The 13,498-nt window shown below is 36.2% G+C and overlaps 1 protein-coding gene across 1 annotated transcript in view; it reads left to right on the top strand.

The window, feature by feature from the left end:
- Positions 1-13,498, top strand: part of CACNB4 (calcium voltage-gated channel auxiliary subunit beta 4) — a 555,359-nt gene that overhangs the window by 447,624 nt on the left and 94,237 nt on the right. The window contains exons 3-5 of the mRNA XM_053698302.1: positions 2,939-3,058; positions 5,375-5,497; positions 12,387-12,517. Of these exons, the coding sequence (XP_053554277.1) occupies positions 2,939-3,058; positions 5,375-5,497; positions 12,387-12,517 (374 nt within the window). The remainder of the gene's footprint in view (positions 1-2,938; positions 3,059-5,374; positions 5,498-12,386; positions 12,518-13,498) is intronic.

The raw sequence follows: 13,498 nt of genomic DNA, 5'->3' as shown, positions 1-13,498 counted from the left end.
GAAGACCCCTTATGACAATGCAGCAGGGGAGGCTGTGTCTAAAGGAGAGAGTCAGGTTTCTGTGAGAGCTAGAAGGTTGAGGTAATGGGTGATGAAGAGGTTGTGGATAGAAGGGAGTTTGTTGCAAACAGAGCTAAAGTTCCAGATTGTATAAGCGAAGGAGGATGTTGGCTTTATATACAAGACAAGTTAAACTATAGTTTCCAGAGTTCTGGTTTCTAGGTCTATAGAAAGGCATTCATGGGTGGGCGAGATTAGGAAGTTGTGGGGGAGCAGGATTGGGAGAGATATCATCGGCAGCTAGTATGAGCAAGAGGGAGAGTGACATAAGATGAGATACAGATTTGCAGTATTGAATGTCTTTGGGATATGGTGCAAGGTGAAGAAAGAGAGTTTAGGAATGTGTGAAGCTAACAAGAGCTATTGTGAGGTGAGGATAAAAGATAGACCAATGAGTAATGCAGCTGGTAAGGGGAAAGAGTAAATGAATAGTATAGTTTGTTGTGTAGGCAAGACATAGCAAAAAGGAACATGTTATGAAGCATTTATCCTAAAAGGGAATCAGTGAAACACACAAAACACAATATTACGAAATACTTGTCTTGTGTGTTGTCCTTTCTTCAATCCTTGTTAGATTCTTGTATAATTATTTTGCCTTATTCTAATTGACTCACTTATAAAATGTGAACATATACTATTAGGATAGTGCTAACTGCCTAACAATGCATGCCCATGCAATGCATTCTCCAAACTATTCTTAAATTTGTAGGGCAGAGCAGTCAGCTGGAACCACTAAATTAGCTAATGACAGGATCACAGGCAGTCAAAAAGGCCAATTGGGAAGTTTAATTCCGGCCAGGTCAGGGGGAGATAAATTAAAATAAACAGACAATAGAATTTGGAGGCGGTTGAACTAATGCCGTTATTCAACTATACATTTAAGAATTATAGCAAATATTGACAAGTATTAATCAACACATAGCAAATGACAAAATATTAGAAATAAGAAATTGGAAATTTCATCACAAAAATACAGGACTTATTTAACAGCTACAATCATATACTCACAGAAGAATTACTGAAATTGATGTTTAAATTCAAGGGGGCCAATTTATCAAGGGCCAAATGACCCCTGATGCCCCTGTTTCCATGCTAGCCTTCAGGCTCGCCGGAAACAGCAGTTATGAAGCAGTGGTCTTAGAACCGCTGCGATTTAACTGGTCTGCTGTCTCTGAGGCTGCGGACATCAATCCGATACGATAGGGGTGATTGACACCCCCTGCTAGCGACCGATTGGCTGTGAATGAGCAGGGGGTGGCATTGCGCAAGCAGTTCACCAGAACTGCTTGTGCAATGTTAAATGCCGATAGTGTATGCTGTCGGCATTCAGCGATGTCTTGCGGACATGATACACGGACATGATACGCTACGATAGGGGTGATTGACACCCCCTGCTAGCGACCGATTGGCTGTGAATGAGCAGGGGGTGGCATTGCGCAAGCAGTTCACCAGAACTGCTTGTGCAATGTTAAATGTCGATAGTGTATGCTGTCGGCATTCAGCGATGTCTGGCGGACATGATACGCTACAGCGTATCATGTCCGTCAGACAGTAAATCGGCCCCAAGGAGTGAAAAAACAGCTACTGCAAAGGTGTGGGAAATAACTTGGAGGTGATAGGATTAACTGAAGAGAATCTGTAAGCATTTATACAAGGAGCTAATAACCTAGCAGCCAAGCAATAGACGTTACTGTGATGGTGGTGATGATGATGTTGAAAAGACCAAATGTGACTAACCTCTTTAAAAATTAAAATTGTCATGATTCTAGATGGGAAAATTGACTTTTTCAACACTGTTTACCCCATTCACTTGATTGCTAGAAAAAGAAAACTAAACTGAAAAAGAAGGACCCAGTTTTAAAGATAATGGGTATTATGCTTGTATGTTTGCTGTGGGTAAAATAGGGGTTTTCCCCCATCTGCGACCAAATCACTTATGCTTTTCTGTTTAACAGCTCATTGCATTTATGGTCAACTATTTACACCAAAGTCAAAAGAAAGGACTACTTTTAACAGAAGAGGAACTTACAAAACTGTAATTCTAAAATGGATGTTTTCCTTTTAGAGCAAGCTAGCAGTCAACTGATAGACAGGTTATTGTCATTATGATCAAGATCATAGCTTGGTAACTTAAGTACTTACTGATTTATTAAATACATTAGGTTGAGTGGTTTAGTTGAGTAGACTAAATCATGGTCTCATTTTGGAACTCAGTTGGAATAGTTTACACTGGTGTATAGCAGTATTGTCCAAAATGCCTAATATATAAACCCTGTTCATCAAGCCACTCTGTACTTTTAATCATTACACTGGGCCCAAAACAAATGTGTTTTACTCCACTGTGTGAAAGATACTGGTTCATTGGCAAATATATGGATGGACAGGATTGCAGGTTTATTGTGCAGTAAAATAAATATGTGTATTCTGAGTAGAAATGGGACATTCAAATCTAACATTCTTTCCTTCAGATCAGATTTTATTATTTTGTATAAATGTATATTATCCAAAATGAGTTATGGGTTAAGGTTGATAAGATCTATACAGACACAGGATGTGATTTGCCTAATTATATAATTATACTTACAGTGTAAATTCCAGCAGGTTGATAAAATGCTTCCATGCACTTGACAGTTTTTGGCTCGTAAATATACCTAGGTATGCTTTTGAAAAAAGGATACCAAGAGAACAAAGCAAATTAGATAATAGAAGTAAATTGGAAAGTTGTTTAAATTTGCTTGCTCTATCCAAATCCTGAAAGTTGAATTTTGACTTTATCTTTCCAGTTAATGTTAATGCCACACAAACAGACATTTAGAAAATAAACGTATAATCTAGTTTATATTACAGAATTAATTCTATTTTCCATATTTGGCTTCAGGGATCAGCAGATTCTTACACAAGCAGACCATCTGATTCTGATGTATCTCTGGAAGAGGACAGAGAAGCAATCCGTCAAGAGAGGGAACAGCAAGCCGCAGTACAACTTGAGAGAGCAAAGGTAATCTCTGCCTTGCACAAAAGTGAGGCATTGTGAAGCTCACTTACTTTCCCAGAACCCTCTGCTCCAGTAGAATCAATAGTAGCTGAGATTTTCTTTGGAAAAAGTTTATTTGGCTGTGCATATGTGCTATAAAATGACTTATTTTGTGCCACTGTAAAGCCCATGAACATGCAGTGGACAATTATGTATATATAACACTGTCGGTTAATGGATGTCTTGTAAATGGCTTATTGTTTAGCTGAAACCCGTTGTAATATATTACTATTTTTTCATAGGGAGATTGTTTTGCACCTTTGTATTGGATTTGTAGTATTTGTTAACAAGAACACCCAGGCAGCTGTGATATTTACAAATTATATATATATTATTTCTTGTAGTGTAAACTTTAACCTTCATCGGTTATAGTCATGGATTTCATTATCTCTTCTTGAATAAAGATAATCTTGCTTGAAAAGACTAAACTGATTAACTCAAGACTGAAATCTTCAAATCTTTGTGGCTGTTGAGCACTGGTGTTAGTAACCCTTAATAAACTTGAAACTGTATAATACCTGTAATATAGCTCTGATATTGTATAATGACTGCAGTCTCTTACTGATGCTGATTTTCTTTGCGTCATACCAGTGTTATAGGATGTTACAATCCCTGTATGGTTCCATTGATACTATAAATGTTTACCACTTGTATTCTGTAAATCCTGTAATCTACCATTAATGCTGTGTAATCCTTTGTAATTCGCCACTGATATTGTATAAATCCCTAAGTCAGTCCTTGCAATATGCTATTTATATTACGTAACTCTTCAATACATGTAGACGCTTATTATTCACTAATGCAGTATAGCCCATGAAATAAAGGCAATTTAGTATAATCCTGGTAATGAATGATCCCTGCAATCCACTAGTTATTTTGTATATCCCTTTAAAAAAAACCTAGATATTTAGCATATCCCCTTAATCTCCAATTGTTAGTCAAATCCAGCTATTGTGCAATCTGTTAAATCTTTCAATGAAATACAACTAGAACATTTGACAGAAGTTTGTGAGTCATTTTTATCTTGTATTAGTATTATGTGCCTGTCCTTAATGCATTATTATACTATACTGTTTCAATAAAATTATATTGTAAATTGATCATCTCTGTTTTAGCTGTGAGGATTAAAGGGACATATTACTAAATATTTTACTAAATCATTTGTTCTGAAATGTCTATTTTTAACAGTATTGTTATTTGGAATAATAGTTATCCTGCTGCAATTTTTAATAACAATGGCCAAACCGGGGGTATATGCAGGGCCCAATTTATGGAGCTAAATATGTAGCAACCATTGTAGCTTGCGACTGAAAGTGCTTCTTAAAGGGACATAAAAGCCAAACTTATGTGTCTGCAACCCCTGATGTTATGGATGTCAAACATCTGAGACTCATTCACCCGGGATGACTGAAAGGCAATGATCTCACACAATTTTTTGCATGAGAGAAGGGGCGGGGAGGAACAAGTATTTGTTTGAGCTTTGTTAGATGCTACATTGGATGCCCTGAAAGCTAGAAACAGGTTCCCTGTCTGGGAATCTTCTCTGTGTGAACCTTGGTAAATAGATGCAAAAGTGTCAGTTTGAAGATAACAGCAATGTTAATGCACTGTGAACTGATAACAGCGTAATTTGATTTGTATTAGGCGTAATATTAAATGTCAAAATACGCAGGGTTCTCCCAGTGTACTTCATCCTCCATTGCAAAATTTCACATATCAGAGAGCTCTAATTTTTATGGAGACATTTTGCCACTCGCAGACACAGACCCTTTTTTCACAATTCCATAAGGGGGTGGCTCTATAATAAAAGTGTATGTATTTGTTTCACCATAATGGCCCTTTAACCAGCTAACAAAGCATCTAATCTGTTTAAATGTCATCAGTTTATCAAATAGGGAATGAAGGCCAACCACTGTAAATATAAAATTGTAATGTAATGCTTTATATACATCTTTAGGTTGCTAGTGTGTATGACTTCCATTCATAGAGTATCTATAATAAAAGATGGCACAGATACTTCAGGCAATGCAAAATGATAATGATGAATGTACTTGTTATTCATTGACTGTCTGGTTCGTGTTCATGATATCTGAATAACATAATGGTCTCCCTAAGAAGATGTTAAATTTATTGGCAGCATATGTGTACATATATAAATGTAAGTTTTTATTGTTAACTTTGTAAAAGTCAATATGTGTTATATAATGAAGGCCATGAAGTATTCTGTATAAAATATATGGGATATTGCTGTATATTCATGATGGGTATATATGTCTTTAGACTAAGCCGGTGGCATTCGCTGTAAAGACAAATGTGAGTTACTGCGGAGCACTTGATGAAGATGTTCCAGTACCAAGCACTGCCATTTCTTTCGATGCCAAGGACTTTTTACACATTAAAGAGGTAAATATAGGATGAATATCTCTTGCCACCTGCCACCAGCTAATAAAACACAGCGGTCAGGCCACAGCTTGTTAGAATTAAAAGGAAAACTGACTAGCTGCCAGGGATTGAAAGAAATGATTGGTTTAACCTCTTTGGTGCTGTCGCCAGGTTCACAATATCTCCAGACTAAAGTGTGCCAAGTAAGTTATGATGTGGAACTCAGAGTTACTGGAAACTAACAAAAAAAATCCAAAAAAAGATAAATAAATATTAAATTATGTTATATTACTTGATATTAAAGTGGCAGAGGAGCGTCCATCTTTCAATAGAAACTCATTTCCACCATCTCTTGTAGACTTAATTTCTCAGCTCAAGTTTGCAACATTTTTAGTTATGGAATAATACTTGGAAATTATCAATTTTAATAACAGTAACCTTTCTGTTGTTACATACAGTATTTTAAGTGGATACATCAAAGCGGCAAATAAATAAATATAATTATCTTAGTAAATTATATTCCTCCACACTTTATTTGATTTTGCCACCTCTTTTTTGTTACTTTGACAACACTGTTTGAAATAATGACCCTGAAATCTTTCTATCCCTAATTCAGTGCCCCATTCTTGTTCTCTGTAGTTTTAAGAAAATAAGCTGGAGACACGTAGCCTTGATTTAATCTAAACATGTCAAGATTTCAAATTTTAATGATATCAAATTATCTGTTTTATTGGTTGATTTAACCTTGGAGCAAAACATAGTTTAGCAAAAAAATAAAAATAAACCAATTATCAAAAATGATTTTGTAGCAGAAAAAATAAAAAAAATAAAAATAAAACAGACATTCCAAACTGTACATCTTATTAAAGAATTCAAGATGAGTTTAAAATATTAAACAATAAGCATGCACCTCCCAGAAATATAACATAAATCATGGTGAGAACCTCCGAGTCACATTGGCACATTGATAGCTCTGCAGCATTTTACTAGAGAAGATCTTAGGCTACTTTAATTAACTTTAAAATCAAATTGCAGCTTGAGATTGCTGATTGTGGCTGCCCTAGTCATTGGCATACAGTATCTACAAAAACATAATATTATGAAATGGAATCTATTCAGGAAGTGTAAATAATATTTACTTCCATGAGATAATAGAAAAGGTTTTCAGATTTGCTTTCAATTGTGAAATTTTGCTATGAGTCAGAGTTGCTGCTTTGTGTGAAATGAAAGATCATTATTATCTCACAAAGCCAAAAGCAACACTTCTAGTAACACAGGGCAGTTGATAGATTGTGTGCTGCAACCTAACGACAGACTTGCCATTATCAATTTGCCTTAAATTAGAGGTGATAAATGAATTAACCAATTGCAACAGTGTGCTATTAATAGTGACTCACATTTTTACGGGATGCCCAATAGTTGTCACAATTAATTGCATACTAATTTAGCACTATCACAAACCATGATTCTCCCCCTGCTTCACCAGATTCCCACCTTTTCTATTAAACGTTCACATCCCAGACCCCGCCATCAGTTAAACTTATTCTGGTTCTCTGCCAAGCACATTAACCCCTACCACACCAGTTCCTGCCAGGTCAATGAACTCCCTACCTAAGTGCTTATTTAATCAGCACTCTTACCCTGGGCAAGATCACATATACGGCGCAGGTTTAGGCGCAAGCGTGGGAACCCGCTTCGCCCGTAATTTCACCTCGCACATCGGGGTATTACATATACTGCGCTGTCAGATGCTAAACTGGCGTAAGTAGGACAAACTGGCGATCTTCTGAAATGTGCGCAAATACACATTTTAGTCGTCGCAAGTAACTTACGCCAGTATTTTGTCCACGGAAAGTGTAGAAAAAGAGTAGTTTTATGCAAATTAGGCTAACACTCGTAAAAATGATCCGCGATTTCAAATAAATGCGACAAGTAATTTTGCTATTCAAAATTCATATATAAACCCATATATAAAGAGATGAAGGTAATACAATTATGATTTCCCATTGTTCTCTCCTCCAAGTATTGTTGATTGTTTTGAGAAGAAATTTAAAGTAAATAAGCAAGTATATGTCCACAATGTGATAAAGTACCTACAAGCTCAATCCATTTGATTATGTTGTGGCTTCAAACTATTTAAAATACACAAATAAACCTTAAAAAAACAATATCATAGTATACTGTCCCTTTAACCTTGAGATACTGCTTAAATGTATGTGTTTGTTAAGGCTTCCAGGGAGTTACGTTGGTTTTTTAGTCAGTGCAAGGGTTGCTGCGCCTGCAATTTGTGGCGAGATGAGAATGGAGTAGATTTTCTCAATTCTGTGGGCGTAAGTCCTTACGCTGTATATTGGATACCAAATTGCGCGTCTGTTCTATGTTAGTCTATGGTTAAAAAAAATATGTCCGAAGGGTGAAATATACGTGTGTAACTTGTATGCTACGCCGTATATGTAATACCAAAATAGCGTAAAATCTGGCATCGCCGGCTTTTGCGGGCGACGCTGCATATGTGATCGAGCCCCCTGTATCTTTAATCACTACCACACCAGAATACCCTTTCTATTAAAGGGATTGTAAATAAAGAAGAAAATTAAACTGTCATGATTCAGATAGGGCCTTCAATTTTAAACAACTTTCCATTTTACTTTTATCATCAAATTTGCCTTGTTCTCTTGGTTTTCTTTGTTGAAACTAAACCTAGGTAGGCTCATATGCTAATTTCTAAGCCGTTGAAGTCCCATCTTATCTCAGTGCATTTTGGCAGTTTTTCACAGTTAGACACTGCTAATTCATGTGTGCCATATAGATAACATTGTGCTCACTCCTGTGTGGTTATTTATGAGTCAGCACTAATTGGCTAACATGCAAGTCTGAGATAAGGGGTGTCTGCAGAGGCTTAGATACAAGATAATCACAGAGGTAAAAAGTGTATTAATATAACAGGTCCCCTAACCCTGACTAACTTGGCTTCCCAGTCACTAATACCTTAGCACCCAAGCATCCTCCCAACACAACCTTCCCAGTGCCCATTAAAAGCCACTGTACCTAAAGGCCCTAGCTTCAAAAATAAAGGCCACATTGGGATTACTGTAGTGGGGCTTACATTTTATAGAGATGCCCCTAGTACCTATGTAACACAGCACCAGTGTTTATTACAGGCAAAGGGGTTCTATTTTCACAACTGTGGCCAAAAGGTCACTAACATCCACCCAGAACGAGTTGTTAAACAGCTGAGATGAATTATGTGCTTTAACCCCCAAAATAACAACTCATACTATAATGTAATATAAAAAAGAAGCGTTTACACCAGCTACTGTAATTTACCCCTTAGGTCTCATTCTAGTTTGGCTTTTGGGAAAAGAGTCAGATTTATTGTGCTCCAGCATTATCTAGTATTAGCTGTGGCAGAATGATTGTTAGTTTCTGCTTTGTGCAACCCTAATGGCAGCTCCAAACATTCACAAGCAAAAAAAACTAAATCACAAATGTAAAATGCAAAAATACATTTAAATATAAGGTGCAATTCTGCTTATGTCAGGCAAGAAAACATATGAACACATTTAGTCCCATGGTATATTTGTTATATCAACAAATGCATAATAAAAATACATTGGGATTGCACTTAATTTCAAAAGAGAGATAGATTTTTATGACATATTTTAACATTTTCTTCCATTTCCCTGCCCCCTATATCATGTGACAGCCTCAGCGAATCACAGGCCCATATATGTATACACTGTAAACTCTTGCACATGCTCAGTAGCAGCTGGTGCCTCAGAAATTGAGCATATAGAAAGAATTGTACAGTTTGATAATGGAAGTAAATTGGAAAAAAAAATTAACTGCATGCTGTGCCTTAAACATTAATTTTGACCTTAGAGTCCCTTTAAAAAGAAAACCTATTAGCGAATCCAAACTCATTTTTTCTAAACTTACTTTTACTGACATGTGGCATTCAAAGAAAATGTTAAACTAGTCTCCCCCCCCAAAACAAAACAAGTGAAGCAGATAATGACAATGTTACAATACCCAGGCTGGCACATGGATGGTGCAGACACAAGAATATTTTACCCTGTACTGTTTAAGTGATAACTCTTCTTCAGTTGGATTAAATGTTTGCTCAAATTGTACAATACAATTATTAAAAAAATACTCTCAATAGAGTGAGGTTTTCAAAATGAAACCTTTGTGTCATAGTGAGGCGAGGATAAACAATATAGAAGGTAAATGCATGTTTTGAAGACTTTAGATCACTGATTTTTCAGTAATTAAAATGTTTGAAATATTTACAGTTGGTTCTTTAACATGTTTGACAGAAAGTTTGTGTTTTACTGTTTTAAAACTTTAAATGTAAAGAGAGGTCAACATTGAATTATACATGGCTGCATTTCAATCTTAAATGTTTGCAATATACTTTCATTAGCAAAACTGCTTCTAGTAAAAGTATTACTGTTTTTCAGCGGCATACACACATATCCTGTGAGTGCCTGTGCACCAGTAGTCAAACACCACACACTCAGGGGCTGATTATCTAAAGCTCGCTGGGCTTTTGAGATTCTAAAATTGATCTAAAAAACATTTGTTCCAGAAATTGCTTTAACTTTATGCTCTTGATAAAGGCTTCTTTTAGCCGAAACGCGTTGAGCTGTATTTCAAATAAAACCTGAAGACACCTTTGTGATGATTTTAATAAAAGGCTTATTTTAACTGCAATCTCGTGAGTATAACCAGTTTGTGCGCCTACCACATTGTCTGAAATCTGCTACACTATGGAGGTGAAAGCAACAAGGTTGACTCAGAGGACGTGGGCAGCTTGGTTCCCTGGGGGTGACACAGCGCCGCCACTTTCAACACTTTCTGCTAAAAGAATGCTCGCCAGTACTATTTCCCTGGTGGCATTCTATAACACTAAGGGGTGTATACTGCATTTTCGTATGGGAAAGCGATGCATACCTTACAAAAGTGCACACTTAAAGGGACAGTCTAGTCAAAATTAAACTTTCATGATTCAGATAGGGCATGCAATTTTAAACAACTTTCCAATTTACTTTTATTATCTAATTTGCTCAATTCTTTAGATATCCTTTGTTGAAGAAATAGCAATGCACATGTGTGAGCCAATCAAACAAGGCCTTTATGTGCAGCAACCAATCAGCAGCTACTGAGCATATCTAGATATGCTTTTCAGAAACTGATATCAAGAGAATGAAGCAATTAGATAATAGAAGTAAATTAGAAAGTTGTTTAAAATGACATGCTCTTTCTAAATCACGAAAGAAAAAAATTGGGTTTCATGTCCCTTTAAATTGTAATTTTAAAATCATACAAAACAAATTATTGAACTATTTACACAAAAATACACAAGAAAAAATTGTCCTGTTAAAGTGCATCAAAAATTGTAACAAAATTGTTCACCAAAAATCCTATTTTATCAAAAACGTTAAATTTGTATGCAAATTATATAGAAATAAATTGTAATTTAAAGGGACACTAAACCCAAATGCTTTCTTTAATGATTCAGATAGAGCATTCAATTTTAAGCAACTTTCTAATTTACTCCTATTATCAATTTTTCTTCGTTCTCTTGCTACCTTTATTTAAAAAGCAGGAATATAAAGCTTAAGAGCCGTCCCATTTTTGGCTGAGAACCTGGGTTATGCTTGCTTATTGGTGTACTAAATGTATCCACCAATAACCAAGCGCTATCTATGGTGCTGAACCTAAAACGGGCTGGCTCCTAAGTTTTAAATTCCTGCTTTTTAAATAAAGATAGCAAAGAATAATTGATAGTAGGAGTAAATTAGAAAGATGCTTAAAATTTTTATGCTCTATCTGAATCATTAAAGAAACATTTGAGTTTAGTATCCCTTTAAGTACACTGGATGTGCAAGCTATAAAAAAATGTACTCAAATCCCTACTGGGAGCTAGCTGAACACATTGAGTGAGCCAAAAACATGAGGCATATAAGTGCAGCCACCAATCAGCAGCTCCTGATCCTACCTAGGTATACTTTAAAAAAAAAATATTAAGACTACAAAACAAATTATGTAATAGAAGCAAATTGGAAAGTTGTGTAAAATTACATACTCTGTCGGAATCTTAAAATAAAAAATAAAAAATGATGTCCCTTTAATACCCTAATAGAAAACTTCACCATACACAGCTAAGTTTCTTTTTCCAGCGAGCTCCATTTATTTCAATAGGAGACATCTCGCCACTCGCAGGGCCTGTCCTTTTTGTAATTCCACTATGGCAGCCCCTGCAGCGGTCGGCTTGAAAAACCACGTCTGATCTGCGGAGGTTTAGATAATGGGCCCATCAGAGGTTAAGTGGCTTGTATGACACATATTGGGGTCTATTTATTATTGTGTGGATGGACATGATACGATGTAGCGTATTATGTCCGCCACACATCGATAAATGCTGACAGCATGCGCTGTCTGCATTTATCATTGCACCAGCAGTTCTTGTGAACTGCTGGTGCAATGCAGCCCCTGCAGATTCGCAACCAATCGGCTGCTAGCAGGGGGTGTCAATCAACATGATCGTATTCGATCAGGTTGATTTCTGTCCGCCGCCTCAGAGCGACCCCTGCTTCACAACCTCTGTTTCCATACGGAGCTTGATAAATTGACCCCATTGAGTCTTCACTGACACAATACACACAATCGCCAGCTCTCTGAATCCTGATGCTCTAATCACACGTAGCATATGTGCATATGCCGCTGAAACTGTAATAACTTACACTAGAAGCATTTTTGCTAATGGAAGAATATTCTATTTAAAATTGAAATGCATTCACGCCCATTTCAATTGTGACCTTTCAATCCCTTATAATATATAGCTTTGATAAGTTTCTCACCATGACTATGCATATTGTGGAACTAAAACTGTTTTTTATTCCAGAAATATAACAATGACTGGTGGATAGGGAGGCTGGTAAAAGAAGGTTGTGATATTGGTTTTATACCCAGCCCTCTGAGATTAGAGAATATCCGAATTCAGCAGGAGCAGAAGAGAGGACGATTTCACGGAGGGTAAACTAAAACAATGAGTTTTGCTGTTCTGCAAATCTGTATACAGTATACTGCCTGAACAATAAGAAATGTAGCACAAAAATATATTAATGCACAATGCACTTTTAAATAAGATATTACCTATCTTTATCATTTGATGGGACAATAAAGAAGCAATACAATTATTTTTTAATTTTATATATATATATATATGTATATATAATTTATTTATTTGTATATACTGCATATATATATATATACACACACACATATATACAAACACACTAAACACACACACATATTACACTTACACACACTAAACACACAACACACTATGGGCCAGATTACAAGTGGCTCGCTATTTAGCGCTTTCACTCAATAGATAACACTGCCAGAAGAAAAGACTATGGGGTATATTTACCAAGTAGTGGGTGCTGCTTATTCCACGCGAGATTTACAGATTGCCGGAAACAGGAGTTAAGAAGCAGTGTATGCATATGCTGTTGGCATTTAGCGATGTCGGGCGGACATGATTCGCTACAGCGAATCATGTCTGCCCGACATTGGATAAATCGGCCCCATAGTATGCAGGTTAGAGCTTCTATTACAAGTTGAAAGTAAAACTTTTCTCACAAATGGAAAGGTGGCGAAGTTTTGACAAAATACTCAAAATACATATATATTTATATTTGCTACCCATTGCTGTGCGACTTCTCATGCCATGTCTAACGACATGAGAACAAGGCTCCCATTGGAGCTTATAAAAGCGCACTCTCATAAGCGCAATGCTTCCGTGCAATGCAAAACGCACATTTGCATGCGCTGGTATTACTAAGTTGAGTGTAAATATCATTTTCACAGAAGCAATATTTTGCGCTCGACTTGTAATCTGGCCCTAAGTGTTTAATAGCCCTTTAAGGCGCATTATGTAAATATTATATTAAACATAAAATATTAAAAAAATATAAAAAATTATTATTAAGAATTATAGATACTTTAGCA

The sequence above is a fragment of the Bombina bombina genome, chromosome 1 (genome assembly GCF_027579735.1).
Source record: "Bombina bombina isolate aBomBom1 chromosome 1, aBomBom1.pri, whole genome shotgun sequence".
NCBI classification, from domain to species: Eukaryota; Metazoa; Chordata; class Amphibia; order Anura; family Bombinatoridae; genus Bombina; species Bombina bombina.
Note: the sequence above shows the minus strand (reverse complement) of the source record. Positions and strands in the feature narration are given on the sequence as shown.